Source organism: Caenorhabditis elegans, chromosome IV (genome assembly GCF_000002985.6).
Source record: "Caenorhabditis elegans chromosome IV".
Classification (NCBI taxonomy): domain Eukaryota; kingdom Metazoa; phylum Nematoda; class Chromadorea; order Rhabditida; family Rhabditidae; genus Caenorhabditis; species Caenorhabditis elegans.
In genome coordinates this window covers 12,268,345-12,289,418 of record NC_003282.8, presented here as the reverse complement: position 1 = coordinate 12,289,418, position 21,074 = coordinate 12,268,345, and the positions used below count along the sequence as shown (strand labels likewise).

General features: G+C 35.5%; 10 protein-coding genes and 1 non-coding gene across 18 annotated transcripts; 4 read left to right on the top strand and 7 right to left on the bottom strand.

The window, feature by feature from the left end:
* Positions 1–26: 26 nt before the first annotated feature.
* erl-1 (Erlin) lies at positions 27–1,491 on the bottom strand. The gene is made up of 6 exons (NM_069938.5): positions 1,388–1,491; positions 1,023–1,212; positions 828–953; positions 450–779; positions 322–400; positions 27–272 (listed from the first exon to the last, which is right to left on the bottom strand). The coding sequence occupies exons 1-6, from the start codon at positions 1,487–1,489 to the stop codon at positions 161–163; spliced, it is 939 nt and encodes a 312-aa protein (NP_502339.1). The 5' UTR covers positions 1,490–1,491; the 3' UTR covers positions 27–160.
* Positions 1,492–1,580: 89 nt separating this feature from the next.
* C42C1.19 lies at positions 1,581–6,680 on the bottom strand (the record flags this gene model as incomplete). 2 transcript variants are annotated; one of them, NM_001268701.2, is made up of 5 exons in its annotated part: positions 1,581–1,830; positions 2,513–3,188; positions 3,944–4,041; positions 4,091–4,225; positions 6,413–6,680. In NM_001268701.2, 5 exons carry the CDS (start codon positions 6,549–6,551, stop codon positions 1,667–1,669), a joined length of 1,212 nt encoding a protein of 403 aa, NP_001255630.1. The 2 variants fall into 2 exon arrangements, with proteins under 2 accessions (NP_001255630.1, NP_001255633.1); NM_001268704.3 differs by lacking the exons at positions 4,091–4,225; positions 6,413–6,680 and having other exon boundaries at positions 1,667–1,830; positions 3,944–4,006.
* Positions 4,297–6,245, bottom strand: hpo-12 (Mitochondrial thiamine pyrophosphate carrier). The gene is made up of 4 exons (NM_001392411.2): positions 6,044–6,245; positions 5,763–5,993; positions 5,328–5,603; positions 4,297–4,778 (listed from the first exon to the last, which is right to left on the bottom strand). Exons 1-4 carry the CDS (start codon positions 6,218–6,220, stop codon positions 4,521–4,523), a joined length of 942 nt encoding a protein of 313 aa, NP_001379467.1. The 5' UTR covers positions 6,221–6,245; the 3' UTR covers positions 4,297–4,520.
* Positions 6,681–7,211: 531 nt separating the features above from the next.
* Positions 7,212–7,751, top strand: C42C1.12 (PAP2_C domain-containing protein). Its single transcript, NM_069935.7, has 3 exons — positions 7,212–7,283; positions 7,335–7,486; positions 7,536–7,751. Exons 1-3 carry the CDS (start codon positions 7,215–7,217, stop codon positions 7,672–7,674), a joined length of 360 nt encoding a protein of 119 aa, NP_502336.1. The 5' UTR covers positions 7,212–7,214; the 3' UTR covers positions 7,675–7,751.
* ltah-1.1 (Aminopeptidase ltah-1.1) lies at positions 7,681–9,759 on the bottom strand. Of its 3 annotated transcripts, none has more exons than NM_001027885.6 (4): positions 9,706–9,759; positions 9,323–9,661; positions 7,946–9,273; positions 7,682–7,896 (listed from the first exon to the last, which is right to left on the bottom strand). In NM_001027885.6, the coding sequence occupies exons 1-4, from the start codon at positions 9,754–9,756 to the stop codon at positions 7,785–7,787; spliced, it is 1,830 nt and encodes a 609-aa protein (NP_001023056.1). In that variant the 5' UTR covers positions 9,757–9,759; the 3' UTR covers positions 7,682–7,784. The 3 variants fall into 3 exon arrangements, with proteins under 3 accessions (NP_001367152.1, NP_001023056.1, NP_001023058.1); NM_001027887.6 differs by having other exon boundaries at positions 7,683–7,896; positions 9,326–9,661; NM_001380482.2 differs by having other exon boundaries at positions 7,681–7,896; positions 7,946–9,661.
* A 114-nt stretch (positions 9,760–9,873) lies between these two features.
* Positions 9,874–10,694, bottom strand: vkmt-1 (Protein-lysine methyltransferase vkmt-1; the record flags this gene model as incomplete). 2 transcript variants are annotated; one of them, NM_001129287.3, is made up of 3 exons in its annotated part: positions 9,874–10,372; positions 10,416–10,511; positions 10,573–10,694. In NM_001129287.3, 3 exons carry the CDS (start codon positions 10,642–10,644, stop codon positions 9,920–9,922), a joined length of 621 nt encoding a protein of 206 aa, NP_001122759.1. The 2 variants fall into 2 exon arrangements, with proteins under 2 accessions (NP_001122759.1, NP_502334.2); NM_069933.7 differs by lacking the exon at positions 10,573–10,694 and having other exon boundaries at positions 9,920–10,372; positions 10,416–10,466.
* Positions 10,695–10,824: 130 nt separating this feature from the next.
* On the top strand, positions 10,825–13,329 carry tag-335 (Mannose-1-phosphate guanylyltransferase catalytic subunit beta). Its single transcript, NM_069932.7, has 5 exons — positions 10,825–11,022; positions 11,367–12,168; positions 12,217–12,335; positions 12,730–12,834; positions 12,892–13,329. The coding sequence occupies exons 2-5, from the start codon at positions 11,388–11,390 to the stop codon at positions 12,982–12,984; spliced, it is 1,098 nt and encodes a 365-aa protein (NP_502333.2). The 5' UTR covers positions 10,825–11,022; positions 11,367–11,387; the 3' UTR covers positions 12,985–13,329.
* A 97-nt stretch (positions 13,330–13,426) lies between these two features.
* On the top strand, positions 13,427–18,929 carry vps-8 (the record flags this gene model as incomplete). Of its 3 annotated transcripts, NM_001027888.5 has the most annotated exons (12): positions 13,427–13,531; positions 13,582–13,735; positions 14,431–14,669; positions 14,722–15,222; positions 15,286–16,194; positions 16,252–16,593; positions 16,650–17,075; positions 17,120–17,588; positions 17,647–17,902; positions 17,954–18,035; positions 18,375–18,499; positions 18,549–18,929. In NM_001027888.5, the coding sequence occupies 12 exons, from the start codon at positions 13,436–13,438 to the stop codon at positions 18,727–18,729; spliced, it is 3,780 nt and encodes a 1,259-aa protein (NP_001023059.1). The 3 variants fall into 3 exon arrangements, with proteins under 3 accessions (NP_001023059.1, NP_001293991.1, NP_001293992.1); NM_001307062.3 differs by lacking the exons at positions 13,427–13,531; positions 13,582–13,735 and having other exon boundaries at positions 14,592–14,669; positions 18,549–18,729; NM_001307063.3 differs by lacking the exons at positions 13,427–13,531; positions 13,582–13,735; positions 14,431–14,669; ... (5 more) ...; positions 17,647–17,902; positions 17,954–18,035 and having other exon boundaries at positions 18,411–18,499; positions 18,549–18,729.
* C42C1.3 (Ovule protein) lies at positions 18,927–19,926 on the top strand (the record flags this gene model as incomplete). 2 transcript variants are annotated; one of them, NM_001276868.2, is made up of 5 exons in its annotated part: positions 18,927–19,066; positions 19,115–19,285; positions 19,333–19,471; positions 19,522–19,686; positions 19,733–19,918. In NM_001276868.2, the coding sequence occupies 5 exons, from the start codon at positions 19,014–19,016 to the stop codon at positions 19,823–19,825; spliced, it is 621 nt and encodes a 206-aa protein (NP_001263797.1). In that variant the 3' UTR covers positions 19,826–19,918. The 2 variants fall into 2 exon arrangements, with proteins under 2 accessions (NP_001263797.1, NP_502331.1); NM_069930.2 differs by having other exon boundaries at positions 19,014–19,066; positions 19,121–19,285; positions 19,733–19,926.
* rpl-34 (Large ribosomal subunit protein eL34) lies at positions 19,886–20,424 on the bottom strand. Its single transcript, NM_069929.8, has 2 exons — positions 20,259–20,424; positions 19,886–20,131 (listed from the first exon to the last, which is right to left on the bottom strand). Exons 1-2 carry the CDS (start codon positions 20,415–20,417, stop codon positions 19,958–19,960), a joined length of 333 nt encoding a protein of 110 aa, NP_502330.1. The 5' UTR covers positions 20,418–20,424; the 3' UTR covers positions 19,886–19,957.
* A 326-nt stretch (positions 20,425–20,750) lies between these two features.
* On the bottom strand, positions 20,751–20,771 carry 21ur-13227. Its single transcript, NR_056796.1, has one exon.
* Positions 20,772–21,074: the final 303 nt, after the last annotated feature.

The following is a 21,074-nucleotide window of genomic DNA, read 5'->3' as shown; positions in this document are numbered from 1 at the left end:
AACTCTAAAAAGTTTACCACGTTCTTGATAAAGATTTTTTTATTTTAAATATAATATTCCGAACAATACAAAGTCAATAAAAATTATGAGAACGACAATTGGGATGAGGCGTGACAGGTATGTGTGTACCCGATTCAAATGGAATTATCTTCTTGTAAATCTAGACAGTCTGTTGAGTGGTCCCCATGACGAATGCTTGTGGGATGCTGTCACCGTAATAGATTTTGTTGTTCGAGGCAATTGCTCGAATCTTTTGCAGCTCCAAGTACTCTCTGAAAAATTATATTTTCAAAAAAAAATTTCGTTTCAAAGAAATCTCACTTTGTGAGAAGTATTTTGTTCGAGTCAGCTTGTTTCTGTGCTTTGTAGAATTCAGCGTCTGCCTTAGATCGTTCGGATGCTGAAAAAAAAATGAATGAAATTTCTTAAAAGAAAATATAAATGTTTACCCAAATTGCTTTCAGCTTCCATTTGATTCAACAACTTTTCAGTTTCCTTCTCAGAAAGCAATCGTTTTTGATGAATAAGTGCAACTTGAGCAGCCTTCTCTGCTTCGATAACAGCCTTTTTCCTCTCAGTTTCAGCCAATTTTTCTACAACTTTTTGAGTTTCTTGAGCCACGAGAAGTTTCGTCTTTTCAGCTTCCATTTTCTCGTAATTTAATCGAATAGCTTCCGGAATTTTCGGTTTAGTAACTCGTACTGCTTGTACATAAAGACCGGGTGCCATTTTAACTAGATCTTCTTGTAGAGCATTCTTGATTTCTTCGTCAATTTTATCTGAAATTTCAAATCTTTAATACTAAATCTAGAAGTATTAGGACTAACCAAAAAGATCGATATAGACCTCTTGAAGAGTGTGTACACTACAAAACTGATTCACTTCATGATGAACTTTGTTGAAGATCAGAGGACGATCGTAGTCCACGGTGTAGTTTTTTACAATTGCATAAACTGAAAAATCAAATAATTAGGATTTAGGTATTTATTATGGGGAAACGGATCTAGAATCATGTCACTGACCACTATCTTGAGACAAAAAATTGACGACTTCAATTCGATCAAAGTAGATGAGAACTCCGCCAGACGTTCCACAAGGCACATTTGTAGCTTCATCAGTTTGAAGAGTAACTTGAACTGATTTCACTGTCGTCAGAAATGGAATGTGCATATGATAACCTGGATTTGTGACTGCTTTCAGAAGAGCTCCTCCCTGAAAACAGATTTTTCAATTAATTTTTTGATTTGAATATTAAATTTCCTATGGCCAAATCATAATAAGAAGTATTTGAAAAATGTCTAAAATGTTTTTTAAATATGTTTTATTATGATATTTGATAATTTCCCACTAGCCGTACTCCACCTTCTAAAACAAGGAAATAACTCACTCTGTAGTAAACTCCGACATGTCCTTCCTCAATTTTGTGAAGGGCCTGACTGAAAATAGCTATCCATAAGGCGAATAGGCCAAGCGCCAACTCGGTTAGCATTTCTAAATATAGACTTTCACTTACATGTTCTACACCACAACATCTAAAAAAGTATAAAAAAGAAGTATTGACCTAAATTTGATTTAAAAAAATGTATAAATTAAAATTTATTGTAAATGGGATTCATGTGGCAAGTTATCAAAATGAAAAATGGCAAATAAAACAATAAAAAACTAATTATTGAGTCTTCTTTTCGCTAAACGCTTCCATTCGAAGAGGGATTTGTAGACTGGAAATTGAGAGAACGAATACAATTTGTGTGACGAAGAGGATAGTAAACACGTGAAATGAAAATGTAGCAATGAGATGGGCTAGTGGTGATCCGGCGAATATTGAACCAACTGAAAGAAAATATATTGCAACATTTTTGTTGATAAAATTTTAGAACTCATAAACGAAAACTAATACACTTTTATGTGATACTGATAAGAGAAAATTTAAAACACGTTATTAACGTATTTTATGGAAATGCATTTTGGCCTTGCTGCGCTAAATGAAAAATTAAACAATTTTTCAAGTATGCGCCTTTAAGTTTACGGTAGGGAATTTCGTGTTGTCTAATTATGTGGACGTAGAAAATTATCTTTTTTCTCTTTCGAAATCGCCGTAGAAACGCGCTCTAAGGGCGATTAAAACACTCCGCCCCTAAACCATGGGTCTCGTCAGGTATATTGGCGGCAAACCCGAAAATTCAAACGTTTTCAGACGGTTTCCCTGATTCCGGAAATATTCAAGCATTTTCCGTCGTTTTACATAAATAGTTTTCATACCGAAATTGATGAAATAAAATTTATTAAAAAAATTAATATTTTTTTCACTTTTCAACTTCACATCATCTTTTTAGACAGAATTTCGGTATAAAAATCATTTACAACTACGGAAAATATAACAGAAAATAGGAAAATGCTTGAAAATTCACGAAAACTACCAAATTTTGTTGTAAGAAATTTTTATAGGGAAAGCAAAATTCCAAATTTTCTACAGTAACCAGCGCAAAACTTCAAACTATTTTAAATATAGTACCTGATGCGATGAAGCTTATGAACGCCGACACGGTTCCTGCGACACTTTTAGTTCCAGCTTGTGATCCAATTAGACACCAAATATTGATACTTCCATTTACAAAGAAACCAGTCAGAAATCCGAGCACAGAAGAATACTCCTCAAATTTGAAAACTCCACATCCAACAATCATCATGATTACTGTAAAAATGATGCCAAGAAGCCTCCTCGATGGATCCACCCCCATCTTTCCAGCTAATCGTTCGAGCACAAGTCCACTGATCATAGTTCCAGCAAGTCCTCCCAGCTCGTAAAGAAACTGAAATCCATCAGCTGACATTTTCTTTTCATTCAAGTAAAGAGGAGCCCATGTTTCACAGATAGTTCTCATTTCCATTGAGAAAAAGTAGACAAGAGCAATATGCCACATTACTGAACTCTTCATAATCTTCTTCACTCCAATTGTATTCTCTTCTTCCATATCTTCCTTTTTCAAAGGTTTCACTTCTTTTCGAATTGCGTCTTCTGTGATTATCCATTTCTTGCAAATGATTGCAAACAGTAGCATAACAATTCCTGAATTGAATTCAATAGTTCTCCAGTATGAAGTTTTGAAAAGTGGAACTATCATTCCAGCAAATGTACTTCCACATCCAAGAACCGAGAACATTGTTGCGTATGAAGCATCGTCAAACCACTGAAATAAAATTCTAAAGATTTTTGTAGATAAAATGCTATAAATTTCAAATTTTCAGCATTTTTTTTGTCATTTTCTCAGTTCTGGAACAAAAAATTGTTTTCATTAAATTCAACATATCTTTTATAAATTTACAGTTTCATCGTTTTTTTTTTAATTTTCAGTAATTTCTAAATTTCTTGTTTAAACATCTACAGTTTCTTCGTCTTTTCCGGAATTTTTTAAAAACATTTTCCTTTTTTTTTGTTTTTCGAATTTCTGAACACATTTTTTTCACACATTTTTCTACATTTCTTGCAATTTTTCACCTTAATTTTTTCTCAAAAAATCATAAAATTGCATAAATGGTAAATAGTAGAAAGTGGAGAAAGAAGGTAATTCACCGAAAAATTACAACTTTAATTTTGTAATGTTTTTCGGTGAAATACCTTCTTTCTCCACTTTTAACTATCATTGATGGGAGTTTTCGGTTTTTTTATATCCAAAAATTCAAAAATATCGGAGAATGTTTTTTTTTTGAACAATTGCCTTTTTTCTAAATTCGAAGAAATGGGTTTTTGCTATATTTTTTTTTTTCAATTTTTCAAATTTCTCGGAAAATTCAATATTTCAATAAAATAAGCCTATTGTTTGGTTTTTTTTAGAAAAAGATAATTTTTTGTTCAATAAAATCTACTTTTTTGTGTAATTTTTCAACATTTTTCGGATTTTTCATACAAAAAAAACCGACAAATTAAATAAATTTTCAAATTTACCGTTGCAATGAGTTTAGTAGCTGGAACCCATCCCGCACCTTGAACACTTCCAATCATTGCCATCACAACTTCAATTTGCCATACTTCGCTGGTGAACGCTGAAATAATTTAAAAAATATATTATTCTTTGTAAACTTTTTCCAATACCCAGGCCAATCGATGATGTACTACATAGAAGAATTCCTCCAATAAGTAGTCGAGAATTTGAAGTTCTGTCTGCAGCTGTTCCAAATACCAATTTACTAACAGTAAATGCAGAAGCATGAATTGAAACTATTCGCCCTGAATTTTAAATTCTAAAAATAATGATAGGCTCAAAATATCCGCGTCGCTAGAAAGGCCCGAGATAGAAAAATCAATGAGAATTTATTAAAAATGAGAAAAATTGAAAGAAAGAAATGTAAAATACAACCTGTAATCTGGGTGTCAAAGGCAGAAGCACGACCAAGTAAACGAGAAACAACTGGACAAGGATACAAAATTGTGAGAACATATTTCCTAATCTAACCTACTAACATACTTGAGAGCAGCTGCTGCTAAGCAACCAAACCAATTAATCTTTTGATTGCTTTTTTCACTACTCGTCTGAGTGTTTGTTTTGTCGAATGAGATCGCAGAATATTTCATAAAAAAGAAAAGCACATCCTGAATTGGCAGCTGCTTTTATTTGACTTGGCCATAATCCTTTGAACAATCCATACCAACTTTCATTTTTTACAACCATTCCAATCGTTTTGAATAGTCCTTGACTGTAGTTGCTCGTTTTTCCGAAACCCGCTCGTTCGAAGCCATTCATTTGAAGACGATGACGAACCATATCGAGAGGATATAGAACCTGAATATAAGCGAACTTCAATTCAGACTTTTTTTTGAACAAAAAAATTTTACAATTGGAGCCAAAGGTGTAATCCAACTTTTTTTTTAAAATTCAATAAATATTTTAGAAAATTAACAATGAAACTGGATTTTTAAAAATATAATTTTGTGAATTATCTTGATTTCAAAAAACATAATTTTCTTCAAAAAAGACGAAAAATGACATAAATTTTTTAAAACGGAAAAAAAGTGTTATTTTTTTCTCGATTTTTAATTTTTGTTTCAAAACCATAAATTAAAATGGTTGCCTCCAACTTTTTTGAAGTTTTTGCAAATTATCGAGCATTTTTCACTTTAGAATTTTTTTTTGATTTTTCGAAAATTAACTTTGAAATATGAACTGGTTGAGTTTTGGCAAAAAAACTGTTCGAAAATTTTTTATTACAAAAATTAATAAAATTTTATGGAAGATGAAACTTTTTCAATTTTGCTAATAAACTAAAAAATTTGGTTTTTTTCCTCTGAGAACCACCATCAAAATTTTGAAAATTTTTAAACAAAATAATACCGTTTTTGCGACAGTTCCAGCCATCGCACCGCTGAAAAGAGCGCCCGCAGACTCGTATCCATTGAATGGCCAAAGATCCATAAAACAATTGTAAAGAGCAAATTGCATTCCGGTGAATGGGGCGATCTGTACTACACTGGGTACCCATCCACGGAAATAACCAGCAATTCCTTCTTTTTCCCAAATATGTTTGACAGCGTGCATGGTTCCAGTATAAACTGCATGACCAGCTTTCTGAGCGACTAGTCGAGTACGAATCACGTCCAATGGCATCGCCTGAAATGTGAAAAAGTATTGTTTTCTGCTTGTATATATTCCAGCTGCAACGACAAGGAAAAGTTGACGAAATTTCAGATTTTAGAACATTATGGGTTTTTTTTTTCAAAATTTTGATCCCATCATAAGAAAACAAAAAAACTGAATAAAAATCCCTACCGCAGTCATCGCAAGACATCCACTGAGTGCTCCGCATGCAAAATCCGATGTAGACCGAACACTTTGATTATCTGCTGGAATCACTTTTGCGGCCTGCTGTGAGAGCCATTCGAACGAGGAAAACTGAACAAGTCCGTATGTAGCAGATAGTCCTTGAGCTGGAATGTGTCCTTTCCAAAAAGCATGAGCGCCTTCTTCTCGTGTAATCAAGAATATTGATTGCATTACACCCTAAAATAATATTTTTGAATTAAAATTGACAACAAAAAAAATAGTTTTACCTTATATTTTCCAGATTTCTTTCCACGAATCGGCTCCTCCTGGAGTTGAAATCTAATCTTGAGTACATCTAGTGGTTGAATAATCATCCGAGTGACAATTCCACTTGCAAGACCTGCTTCACTGTACTCCGCGGAGGTTAGCGGCTCATTTATGGCCTCCGGATGATAACCAACCATCGTCGAGTTCGCATTCGTGGCAGATCAAAAAAACATAAAGCTGCATAACAATCACAGAGAAGAAGACGAGAAGAGATTTAAAGACGAAGACAACAATATCAAAATATGAACGAGAAGGATAACAAATATTATGTGAATGAATAGTCTCAGGGCCTTTCACCAGTTTTGCATGCGCTTCGAGTAAAAACCAACCTATATCATCATTTGAAATCTGAATTTCCGTTCGAATTTGTGAGAGGAATGCAATTGGAAGTCGTCGAAAAAGCACATAAGCCACGTAAATGCAGAAAACGGCTCCGAATTTGAAATAATTGGTTGGAGACGTCGCCATCAATGATGTTCCTCGTGTTCCTAGGGCAGGTTTCTTCGTTTCATTGGAAATTGTTTTCAGAGAACAAAATGTTATAGAAAGGAAATGATTAAGCAAAAAGGAATGGTATTGAACAATTAGGGCAATTGTTCAGAGGGAAAATGACTGTTTGATTTTTAAGATGTCAAATAATGCCTAGAAATCGTTTTAGAGAGTGTGGGGATACAATAGTGGATTGATTTGTTACATTATACAAAAATAAGACTTGGGAAAAAAGTTAAGAAACTTTAAAATGCGTTTTTTTTAACTAAAAATGTAAAAAGAAATATTTACATAATATTAAAAACAAAACCCTGAAAAAAAAACAGTTCGGGCAACATTCTGCATTTTGTCGTAAAGTCTGGTGTTTGCGTACCACTCGAAGTTTGCTCGATTTTTTTTCAGACACCATTTTTTATTTTGTTATCAAAATATTAAAATTCTTTCAATCCCGATTTGAAATATTAGTTTCTAATTAAAAATATATTTAAATTGAAAATATAATTATTTAAGAATGCTTATTGATAAGCATGCCACCACATTGAAGTAAATATTTAAACAATCAAAACTTTTTCATATTAAAAACTGTCACCTTTTTTATCGTAATTATATATAATTATAATTACTATTGCAATTTTTCAGAAAATGAGTGCAACTGTAGAAGACGACGAGAATCCACCGCTCCAGAATGCAAAATTATTCGGACTTTTCAAGGTTAATCTTTTGTTTTCTTCCTCCAAACACATTTTATTAATTAATTTTCAGAATCCAGATCCTGGTTTTACGCAAACAGGAATTTCAATGTTCACAAATTTTGTGCTCACCAATATGTTTGTGTATGGAGTGACAGGACGTGCGAAATTGGCGTATGCACTCAGTATGATTTCCATTCCCTGCTCGGTCATTATAAGTGTTCGGTATTAGAATTCCCATTTTGGTTTATATAATAACTTTAACTACTTACAGAGATTCACAAAAAGATTATGATAAATGGAAAGAGATGCGATTACTACGTCTGAAAGGTGTACCAGAACGATTCATGCCGTACAAATGCAAGTACGACTGGTCAGACTATGATTTACGGAAGATTCGGGAAGAGAAATGAGCCGGGTACACTTGATAGGATCTTTACTTTTACAGTTCGATAATCGATTGATAAATAAAAATAATAAACGATGAAAAATTATGCGATGTACATGCGATAGAATTGTCTACTTATTTGAGAAGACTTTGGATTGCTTTCACAGTGATTGGATGCATATTTGGGATGTTTGCCTTGAATTGTGAGATGGCTCGATCACGTGTTGCACTCCATCCGAACAAAGATCTGAATTATAAATTTAAATTTAAGATTTTCAATATCATCTTATTTTCACCTGTAAATTGGTTTGCAATACTTCATTCTACCAACAGCCAACGCGAACGCTAGACTTGCATCAACAATCGGAGACCACTTCGTTTCGAGACCAAGCATCAGCCATGAGAATTTTAGCTCTGCATTTTTAGCCTGATCCAGTTTATAGGTGGCTGTCAACGCAGGCATTCGATCTCCAAACATAGTCTTGTTCACACGAACTGCATCGAGAACAGCAAGCTTTTGAGAATTAGACATCTTTGCGAAGACTTCTCCGTCAGTTGGTGCCTCGGATCCTTCTGTAGTCCATTTAGCGGCAAGATCCTTGCAAGCTTGCATCGGAGTTGAGTCATATTTTGGCTTTGGTGGAAGTCCGGCTTTGTGAAGCCACAAATTCCAGTCAATATTGTCCAGAATAACCTTCTTATCAGTGAATGAATCATAGAGATACTCTTTCCACTCTTCAGTAGAGACAGTTTTATAGGCATATTTTTGAATGTAATCTCTCAGGAACTGTTCAAAACGAGAATTATCACCCAGTGCCTGCTCAATTGTGAACAACAGTGCCGATCCTTTTTCGTATGGAACTGATGAAAAAGCGTCATCTGGGTCAGCATTTCCAAGATTTTGAACAAGTTTTGTATATTCATGATCTGGTCCAAAAACATCATTGACAGTGCGAACGAGAGCTTCTTCGTATCCACTTTCACTTTCAAATTGTCTCTCCAGTTCTCCGTACATTTTACCATGAATCTTTCTCTCCAAGAAAACTGTAAATCCTTCGTTTAGCCAGAAATGTTCCCAGGAGAAATTAGTGACGAGATTTCCAGTCCAACTGTGTGAAATTTCATGAGCAATAACGTTGACGAGACTGCGATCACCAGCAAGAAGAGTTGGAGTAATGAAAGTGAGACAAGGATTCTCCATTCCTCCAAATGGAAAAGTTGCTGGAAGAACAACCAAATCATATCTTCCCCAGACATACGGACCGGCAACATCCTCAGCAACTTTCAGAATTTTTTCAGTTTCAGCGAATTCGTAAAACGAAGCTTCTGCTTGAGATGGCTCGGCCCAGACGGCGCATCTTTCGCTGATTTCCTTCCGTTCCAAATGTCCAACAACAATCGCAAGAAGATACGATGGAATTGAAACTGGCTGTTTGAAAGAGAAAATTGTTCTTTTTCCACATTCAGATGGTGTTGATCCTTGTCCAATAGCTGACATAAGGCAGGTTAATCCAATTGGAACGCATACTTCAGCTTCGTAGGTACTTTTAACCGATGGAGTATCCATGCAGGGGACGATTGAACGAGCATTAATTGCTTGGCATTGAGAGAATAGATAAGGAGCCTGAATTATCAAAGATTTTAGAAAAGTGTACTTTAAATTTAAAAATCACAACTCTATCCGTGGTTTGTTCAGCAGTCAAAAATTGAAGAGCAGCCGCATTATTGCTGGATTCATACTTGATTTCGAGTACTGGCCTATCACCGGACTTCAAGCTTTCAGTTGTGATGACAAGTTTCTGCCCTAGAGCTTGATTGTCTTCCAATGTGAATCCAGCCTTTTTCGGCTCGCCGTTCAAATTCAAGGCGACTGATTGGACCGATAGATCACGAGTGTCCAGAACAATTCTTTCAGTATCCTGCTTAACATCCAACGTAATTGATACATCTCCAGCAATATGCTTTTTCTCAAAGTCAACTTTCCACTTGAGAGCGTAGTGGGAAACAGTGACCTGGAGTTAATTTTAAAAAATGAAAATGATAAATAATTTTATACCTGTTCATAGTTTGCAGCAGTAGAGGGATCTCTCGGATGTGGAGGTGCCATATTCTGAAATTGACAATTAGAAATATTTTATGTTACACTGGTGAGGTGTATACATCTAAAATGGAAAATATTTCAGTGGTATTATCAACCACATGATTGACATGGTTAAAACACAATAGAAATTGGAACGTTTATCAATGAAGAAATAACAATACATGTATGACTAGACATTTCTTATCAGTTTTCCTATAATTATATCGTCTGCACAATAGTCTTCATCAAGCTCCTTCTGAGGAATTAGCTCCAGGCGGAAGAACTTTTGAATATCCTTGAAAAATGATTTTTGAGCCAAATGAGCCTCTCCGATGTCCCTTTCCTCGCTGACCACCATAATTTCCTTTGCATCACAATCATTCAACAAGGTTATCAACGGATCTATAGTGCTGTTGTAGTATACACAATCAATTGCCAGAACCATATCCAGTCCTTCCGGTATTCTGTCCTTTGTCCAGTCGAGAACTTGAACTTTGATTCGATTTCCAGTCAATTTTCGATTTGCTTCAACATTTTTCTCAATTAACGCAAGTCTTTCTGGCAGGTCAGTAATGATGACATCAGCTCCAAGTGCGGCCAAAGCGATTCCTCCAACACCAGTTCCACTTCCAAGTTCCAAGACCTGAACAAAAACATATATTTTTGATAAAAACCTATAAATTCACTTTCTTGCCTTCAAAAGGTTTTGGGTATTTGAAAAAATAGTGAATAGTCATCAGTGCGCTGTCCCAAATCACTCCGCCGACATCCGTTACAGTTTCCTGAATGATTTTATAGAATTTTTTACAGAAATAGTCTTCGTAAATATATTAAATCAGTAACCTGATATATTATAAGCTCATCATGGTCGTTATTAAACGATATTACTCGCGCATATTCTTCACTTTCCGCCATATTCGATTGAGAGAACGAAAAAATTACTCCACTGTCAGTTCTCCACGAGGAGTACACGGCCGAGAAAAGTTGTTCGGGCCGAGACTCTTTTAAGGTTTTGTGGTATTCTCCTTTAATGAACACTGTAGCTTTATCGGATTTGGTTTTTCTGTTTTTCCAGTTTTCATGACATTTTCTTTTCTTTTTTTGTTTCATACTTGTTTTCTTTGTGCCAGAAACGCGCCCCATTGTGAAACAACACGACAAAAAGCTGAGTACAACGTGGAATTAGCATGCACTCAGTTGTTCCAACAGCTTTTGCCATTTCCTAGTTTTCCAAAGCTTTCGAAAATCGTTTTTGCATTCATAATGATGAAAAATTATTGGATAAAGCAAAAGGCGAGTGTTTCGTGTTTGGCATTTCACCGAAAGTTCTCAATTAAGTTCCTGTTCATCCTATATCCTTTCCTCCGAGAAAACCTGCCCGCTGAATGCTGACCTATATCAGTCAGGCGATTATCATTCAGTCTCAACTATATTATTGGTTCACATGGGAACAAAAATGGTTTATTTATTCAACAAGACAGTGGAGTAAAAAAGCGCCACGTCAGCCGCCCTCTCACTCCCTCTCTCTCTCTAATTGTATATGCACTATCAATTATACTCTCATATTTCATTTTCCCCCATTTCATCGAGCTCTTCATCAATTTTTCACTATTTTAATTTATTTTCATAATTTTCAGGTTGTTTCACCACTTCCATCAATGAAGGCGCTGATTCTAGTCGGAGGATACGGAACACGGTTGAGGCCGCTTACACTAACCCAGCCAAAACCTCTGGTCGAATTTGCCAACAAGCCGATGATGTTGCATCAGATGGAAGCGTTGGCTGAAGTAGGAGTCGATACAGTTGTTCTCGCTGTCAGTTACAGAGCAGAACAGTTGGAGCAAGAAATGACAGTTCATGCAGATAGACTTGGAGTCAAACTGATATTCTCTTTAGAAGAGGAACCTCTGGGAACTGCTGGCCCACTGGCTCTTGCTCGAAAACATTTGGAAGGCGATGCACCGTTTTTCGTTTTGAACAGCGACGTAATTTGTGATTTTCCCTTCAAACAAATGGTTGAATTCCACAAGAATCACGGAAAAGAAGGAACAATTGCCGTTACAAAAGTAGAAGAACCATCGAAATATGGAGTAGTAGTTTTCGATCAAGATAAAGGAAAAATTGATGATTTTGTGGAGAAACCACAGGAATACGTTGGTAACAAGATCAATGCAGGTCTCTACATTTTTAGCTCCAAAATTCTCGACCGCATCCCACTGAAACCTACTAGTATCGAGAAGGAAATTTTCCCCGAAATGGCATTCTCTGGAAATTTGTACGCTTTTGTACTTCCTGGCTTTTGGATGGATGTAGGTCAACCGAAAGATTTTCTCAAAGGAATGTCCCTTTTCCTAAATCATTGTCATACTACAAAATCCGATAAACTCGAAACAGGATCAAACATACATCCAACAGCTACTATTCGTGGAAATGTGATGGGTAAATGAATTAATTAGCAGAAATTAAATATTTTGTTCAATTTTTCAGTTGACCCATCGGCTACTGTTGGAGAAAATTGTGTGATTGGGCCAGATGTCGTTATTGGTCCACGTGTGAAGATCGAAGGTGGAGTTCGAATCCTGCACTCGACAATTCTTTCCGATTCGGTATGAGTTGATCTTGTCAGCTAGTGCCGGCCTGTATTTCTACACAATGAGCCAGTGTGGAATCAATTTTTTTAAAATTAAAATTTAGTGATGGAGTGTGGAAAAAGAATTGCTTCATTTGAAAATAGCTTTTATTTCAGTTGAAACTTACCGAAAAAACTTCTTCAAATTATCTATATTCCAGTATTCCAGTAATTTTCAACTCCAGACAATTTTGGAGCACTTTTTTCGATTTTTCAAATTGAAATAAAGTCTATTTTCAATTTTAAATTTTGATTAAAAATATTGATGCCACCCCGGCTCATTTTCTAGAATTGTTGGTCGGCAATGCGCCCATGGTTCAAAATTTATTGTGCTACATAAAATTATTAAATTTCATCAATTTTTTTTGCAGTCAATTGGCAACTATTCATGGGTTTCTGGAAGTATAGTTGGTCGAAAATGTCACATTGGAAGCTGGGTTCGTATCGAGAATATTTGTGTTATTGGAGATGATGTGGTAAGACGACATGAATTCGTTTGTTCTAATTGAAAACTTAAACATTTTAAATTACAGGTTGTAAAGGATGAATTATATCTCAACGGTGCCAGTGTCTTGCCACACAAGTCGATTGCTGTGAATGTTCCGTCGAAAGACATTATTATGTAAAATATATCAATTTTATTGATTCTTTATCGCACTCTTTAGTCATAACTCATTTTACCAAAGTGCCAACTTTCAAACTTGTGATATTTATTGTATTATTTGAATTAATTTAATTATGTGAAAATCAGTTTTTGTTTCCTGATAGGCGGGCTAAAAATCCAAATTTTCTCTTTCCACTTACTCGAAAATCTAAAATCTATAGATTAATCTATACAATCTACTGGGTGATTAATTGTATTCTTCAGGAATTTTATTGTTTTTATTTATTTTTAATCATGGCATGTTTTTCTTTCTCTGTTTTCTTGATTGCGCCGGTTGATTTCTTGTTAAATAAATTATTGTGGTTATTCGTTAATCATAGAAAATTGCTTGGTAAACGCCAAAATTGAAAAATATTGATGAAATGAAGTTTATTCCCTTCGAAAAAAATAATTGGCAACTCCAGTCTCGATAAATGAGCACATCTGGCTCATTAGAAAAGGAAGACTGGCTCGATTTGGGTGATCTTAACAATGCTCCAACATTTTCACTGGAAGATGCACTGAATGATGTAATCGATATAAAAATGATAAAGCTGAAAGTAAATCTATTAAATTTCAGACAGAAAACCTGAGTGATCCGTTTTTGGATGAACAATTCGCAGTTGATGGAGAATTCGGATCAGTCTCTAATTTGACAGAATCGACTGCACACTCTCCAGATTCACACTCTCTGACATATAAACTCGATTCAGCGTTTGTAATTCAACCACATCGTAAGAAAATAGACAAAAAAACGAATTTTTAAGATTTAGGACTCAAGGGTCTCGACACGACTGAAGAAAGTGCGTGCGCCTTTAAGGAATACTGTCGTATTCTTTCATTGTTTTTTAAAAAGTTTTCGCTTTGTTTTTTCTAGAGTTCTTTGCATATTTTCAAATTTAATGAAAGAGGAAGTAACCCAAAAGTACTGGATTTAAATTAAATTTTAAAAACATTTTATTTCAAACTTTCAAAAAAAACCAGAGCTTGCTGAAATCTGAAATTTTGCCAACTTTTCTTTGCCGCAGCAGCTGGAATACATTTTTTATTCTATTATCACCTTTATTGCATATTTTGATAGTTTATCTCGCATTAAATCGTTGGTTTAGGCACATTTCGAGGATATCTCAATCAAAAATAATCGAAATTGGATGTTTATCGGCTTAAAATGTGCCTGAATACACGAAATGTTTATAATGTTCAAAAAATTTGCCATAAAATGGTGATATTTCAATGAAAACTGGCTACCAGCCACCACCACGAGAACAACGTTTACGATCTTTCAGCAAAATGTTATCTTTTTTTTCGAAATTTTCAGACATTTGGGTCATTTTTTGACTCTTAAAAAACGTTTTGGTCGTCTCAAGATCCTAATTTTTTTCGCATCTTTATAATATTACATACACATAAAATTCAATATTTTGTTCAGAAGTAATATCCCATCAAATTCTCTCAAATGAAAAGAAGACTGGACGAGTGATTGCTGTTGCTGAAAGAAATGGATGGATCGCAGTGGTCACAAGTAAAGGACAACTGCTTCTTTTCGATTTAAATGGAAATCTTAATCAATTTCATCGTGGCGATGAGACAATGGGAGGAGCAAGCTGTGTGACGTTTTCGTTGGATGGAAAATTTCTGGCGATTGGCTTGCAGAAAGGAGCTATTAAAGTGGGGAACTCAACAAAAAGTTAAAATTTAAATTTAAAAAAAATTATTTCAGATAATGACCATCGACAATAAGCTCTATCATATGATTGACGAAGGTGGGCAGCCTGGACAGGGAATTATACAAGTTATCTACACAAAAGACAATCACACTGTGCTGACTCTCGATAATGGTGGAAGTTTTTACGAATGTACAATCAGTAAACCTTGGCTTCAAAAACGAAAAGATAAGCTAAGATGTCACGTGTCGGGATGCAATGGAGAGGTTATCTCGATGAAAATGATGCCTGGAGATGTTATTGCACTTTTATCAGTTCATAGGCTAATTTTCTATATTCTGAAACCTCGAGGTCAAATTCTTGGCATTTTCCCTATCAAATTCGAATACCAATTTCCGCCTGCCTGCTCATTCTGGCTAGGAACTCCGAAAACAGCTATCAACTCACCGCTAAACTCTCTTTATTCAACAACTTTGAAAGACTTCCGAGTTTGCATAAGTCGTGGAAACAAGTTGGCAATTCTCAGAATACACGCGAACAACTTTTTCACCAAATATGTAAGTTTAGAAAAGAAAAAATAGATGTAGTTAAATACTTACTACTGAAAATTAAATTTGCAGCGACGTGCTACCGTAATCCGACAACTAGAATTACCATGCTCACTTGTAAATATTCACTGGATGAGTAATCACATGATTGTTGGAATCGATTCATTTGGAGCCGTTTGGCAAATTGATCCTGAAAAGGGGACAGCGAAAAAACAAGATATTGAAGATCTTCAACTAGTCTTTTCAACACCAATTCTTAAAGGATCAGCAACAGGAGGAAGAGTCAGTGAAGCAGTAAAAGCTGTTGCAGAATTCGCATGTTATCAATCTGTGACGTCAGCAACATCTACTTCAGAACGACTTATCGTCTTGGCTCACGATGGTCTCAAATATTTGGAGAAAGTTCATGAATGGGAGCAATTAGAAAGATATAAAGAACGAAACGATGTGATTTCAGCATCCCTTTATCTATTGGATGTCTGTCGTGATAAAGTACGAGCCAGTGAGATGTTCAAACGAGAATCACATAGTCTTTTAGCTGAAAAAGCGCACAGTCTTCTAACCGAAACAGTAGCAGGAGTCGGTGGAGGTGCATTGTCAGATCTGTTGGCTCATTACAGAAAATATATTCGAGTTCTACTGAAAGTCTGTATCACTGGACGACTATTGGATTTTCTTTACATAGCTTGTTGGGATCGACTATCTATGGATTCTCTTTCGAAAACTGTATTCTTGGATCATCTGGATGAATATGTTCTCGATGGAGCTCTCATTGACCCTCCACCTCCACTTGTCAACGAATATCTACAACATCTTGCTGCAGAAGGACATTTCTCACAGTTTCAGTCAGCAGTTGTTCGCTTTCCAATTCATACGCTTGATCTTCATACAGTTATGTCAATTTGCAAGCAGAATTCAATATATGATGGAATCATTTATGTGAATAACAAGGCACTTAATGATTATATAACTCCATTAGAGGTTAAAAATATATTCAAAATCATAAAATTCAAAATAAAAATCAATGTTTTTTTTCAGAACATGCTGGCAGAAATGCGAACATTTGCACATCGAGACATGTTTTCGGATAGCGAACAAATTCTAGGAAATAAAGTTCTCGTTTATCTAAACTGTTGTCTTTCTGGAATGGCATATCCATTTGGTGCTCTTGATGAAGAGAATCGAAAGAGAGTTCCACTTGAAACATTTCGATGTATCAGTTCTTTAAAAGAGAAAGATGGAAGTGAATCCGATGAACAATATCCATATTTGAGATTGCTGCTGAAATATGATCCACAACAGTTTCTAAACGTGGTGAGCACTTGCGCAGATGTTCTTCTTTTTCAATTGGATAATCGGCTACAACGGTTTGTGGATACGGTAAGTGCGATGAGTTTTTGATATAATATCCATGATCTATTTCTAATCAATTTCAGATAGGACAACTATGTGTAAATATGAAATGTGAATTATCCCTCATTCACTTTCTCAACCTCGTGGTACAACTCTCCGAGCGAGTTTTGATAGCTCCACCAATCGAACATGTCCAAGATTCAGTGATAACTCTACTGAGAATGTCTCCTTGGGAACATTCAAGCACGGAAAATTCAATTTTAACTGCACTATACCATGTGACTCCTGATGATAAAAGAAGAATAATCCGCGCGGCTCAAAATCCAATGCGTCCAACAATTCTTAGTTTTCTTTATCTAAATGATAGAAAATTCGAAGATTTGATCAAATGCTACTTGGAATCGAATAGTACCGAAGTGTATTCCTCGATTGGTGGAATTCTGAAAGAAGCTGAATTAACTGATGATGAGTCAGCAGAGTTCAGGAAGTATTTGATGAGCATCATGGAGGTAATTTTGTTCAGTTCTTACTAGTAAATATTAATAAATTTCAGAATTTGTTCAAAATAGATGGATGGCTTTGCGCTAACCTTATCAACGATCATTTCCGAGATGTAATAGCATCTATGGCGAAAAGCAACGAAGAAGAACGGAAAATGGTATTCCCGGTTCTCGCTGGAATTGCACAATTGAGAAAAGTCTCAAATCAACCATCTTTTTGCAATGACGATGAACTAGATGAAAAGCTATTTGGAATCGTTTTTGAAGGAATCTGTAAAGGATGGCCAAGCTGGATGCCATCATCTGAAGATCCAGAATATGCTGATCGCCAACTCATTGCTCTATTTCCTTTTTGGCTTCAACTTGCCGCGAGTACTGATTTCTGTTTGAATATTGCTGTTGGAAATGAGCATTGCGTTCGTACAGTAATCCGGCTTCTTGAAGCAAGGCAACATCTGGAAAGAGCATTTGATTTATTGTTTGAACAATTGGAAAAGAACAAAGATCACGATAATATCATGTGTAAGCAGTGACAAGAGATTTTTTCTCTTATAGACTCAAAATAAGTTCAATTTTTCAGCAGAATGGCTCGACGAGACGATGAAGTTTTGCTCTCGGCAGTCTTCAAAAAACGAAACTAGTGATCGAATGATGCGAGTGTTTCAATTTGTTTCTGAAAGAGTCGCAGAATTTGAAGAAGATTCTGAAAAGCAGAAAAAGATGGACGAGAGTCTTCGAACAATGTGCAGACAGATATTGTCGACTGGAACAAAATATGCGAAACAACTAGTGGATAAATTACTTGAAAGTCCATCTTTTGTTGAGTCAACCTTCGAGTGAGTTTTTAGTTTTTAAAAATCTGGAATTTTTAAACGAAATTTTTCCAGAGACAATGGTGGCCTTCTTCTCGATATAATGGCGTCTTGTGAATATGAAGCCGAATTGTATCAAGAAATGATATATTTAATAGTATGGTTTTATATTGATTCGTAATTATAATTTCAGAAGATTTCGACAAGCCTTCTTAAAGGCGCATGGTTTTCTTCGATTAGGTCTCGGCGCGAAAAAAGTTTGTGGTAGTCTTTTTTTGCAATTGCGGTTCTCGTTTATTTTCCTTGGATTTTTCAATAAATGTACTTAATTTTTTAGCCAACAAAACGAGAAAGCCGCAAGAATTCAATTAGACTGCCATAAACTTTTATTGCGAGCCGAGACCCATCTGAATAAATCCGTTCGCCTTTAAGTGTGCCAAAATCTTGTGAAATTATTACGATAATAATTGCATTCTATCTATATTTTTTGTTTCAGAGAGAAGAAAATCTGTCCCTTGCTCAGAAACTAGAGATGGAAGTGAGTCGTCGTGCACCTTTGATGCACAATCCGAACTGCATCACATGTGAGCAGCCTATGCACAAAAGTGGATACGTCTTCCGGTAAATTGTCTTATATTTTTCTAAAGTTAAATTTATGTTTCTATTGCAGATGCGGTCATTTCCAACACATTGAATGCTCGACAAACATTGATCGTACTTGTACTTGTGATGGAATACCTGATCGACTCGTTGTGCCACGCGAAAAGCCTGATAGGCCGGAGAAGCGAAATATTTTTGAAAATTGGGACACGAAGCTGAACTGTCGAGTTTTTCCTAAAGATTCTTCCTAGATCCTGTAAATATCCAAAAGTGTCCTTCAAATTTCTAGTCTGGTTTGTACCAGTGTTTATTCTGCCCCCTATAAACGGTGTCTCCTACAATTGTGATTGGTGCTAAATTTTATTTTGTGAATAGACATAAATACATATTGTTTCTATTTTTCACGGGAATTTGTCATTTTTTCATAACCTGCAATAAATTATTAAATATTATCTAGTCCCCACGTATTCCAAGTGTACATTTTAAAGTTGATAAAAAGAAGGCAAATATAAATGGAAATTTTTTAAATTTTGTTATGCAGCGTTTTGTTTTTGGCGGAAAGTTGTGGAAGTTTAATGAAACGTTCGGGTTAGTTGGAACATTTTCAGGCTATAAAACTGCAATCTTTGTATTCAGTTTCAGTTGTTACGATGATTATCCACATGTGGCACCATTTCTCGCAGTAGAACATTTTGCTTCGTTTCCTGTCCATCCACCAACGTTCATTTTCTCGAATGCTGCCGTTTCAAATATATTATCTATGGAAGAAATTAAAAGTGTACTCATAAGATTAGATGAACTAATTTCGTATGTAGTTTTTGAGTTTATTGTGTTTTTAATTACTATGATTTCAGAAGTAACAACCTGCACAATCATCCCTGTCTAATTTCTCAAGCAGGTGCACAAGCAACAATGCGTCTTGCTTCGAAAGATCAACTGCGTTCAGATTGGAATACTTCTGTAGAAATACCTTTTTGTCTATACGTAACGCAGGTTCGTATAATATGCATCTCTTAAACTAATTTTTCAAAATTTAATTCCAGAATGGTGTATGTCCCCGGCAGTTCGACTACGAAGATTTGCATAAACAATCACAATGGGTAGCGTTATTCGAAGAAGTAATTCTGCCACTTGACAAGATGCAAGGAAGTAAACTGTCAAAAATTGCACCACATCAGCATAGTTCTGTCGTTAAAAATGCTATAATGGTAATATTCGAACTCTGGTGTACCTACATTTTGTTTTTTTTTTCAGAAGTCGAAAAGAGAGAAAAAGACGAGTTGCAAGAAGCACTCAAAATCAATTTCTGGCATAGATTCGTCTAGTAGTGGATGCAATTCGTTGTAACACTATATTTTTAATATTATATAACTAAATCTAACTTAACTTACATTTCCCTGTGATATATATATTTATGTTTTGCTCGATTAAACTAGTTTCTTTCATAACAATTTATTGAAAACAACAAAACGAACGAGCTTAGTCCTTCTGGTGCTTGATGACCTTGTTGACGATCTTCTGCTCCTCGACGAGGAAAGCACGGGTAATGCGCTCCTTAACGGCGTTTGGTGAGAGGCATCCTCCGTAGGCTCTGGTGACGGTACGCTCGTTTCTCTTGAGAAGGCGGAGAGCGATTGGGCGAGCTGGGGTGATCTGAAAGCGACAATAATTAATTTGAAAATTCTTGTTGATGTTCAAAACTCAGATTTCAATTTACAATTAAGGTGCCTATATTGTGATAAACTACTTGAAATAAAAATAATTAGAAGTAAAAACGTACTCCGTGGAGCTTGACTCCGGTGTCTCTGCACTTTGGAATTTGTCCTCTCTTCTTGATGTATTGGACAACGAGACGTCCTCCTGGGGTCTTGACAAGACGCTTCTTGTTGGAGGTGGTGTTGTACGACAAACGGCGTCTGTAGGTAACGCGGAGGGACATTTTTTACCTGAAAAATATGCAAGTATTATTTCGAAACAAAAAAATACAGATACGAAAATTAGAGAAAGAATATTTGAAATTATCATTATATGCATGCTAAAACGCCGAATTTCAACTGGAATTAATTTAGCAGGGCTGAAATAATACTAAACACGTAAAATGTTCTTGTAATTCGTTTGAAACACCACTTAAAATAGGAAAACGATTAAAATCTAATTTTTCGACAATTATCACTTTTTGGGCATTTAATAGGCGTTTTTTCATCGATTATGGATTTTACATGAATACGAACATTATATTGAATTTTTAATACGTATTTTGTATGATAAAATCGGTCAAAACCTTAAAAAATCAACAAAAAAGAGTAGGAAAAGGAAAAATTTCTCAATTTAGTGAGACGGCTGTTCCTCGGCGCGAAGACTACGGTAACACTCGTTTACCATGTGTCGTTGCATTCATTTCGCTCGTAAATCGACACAAGAGGAGAGACGGAGTGTCTCTGGCTTAACCAGCAGAATAACGCCGAATCAATAAGAGCTAACGAAGGAAAGAGGGCTTAAAACAGAACATCATTTTCTTCGGAAATGTCTCATCGAGATTTCTATTTTAGTTTTAGTAGATTTTCAATATTTCCTGAATTTCAAAGCGTTTGGAAAT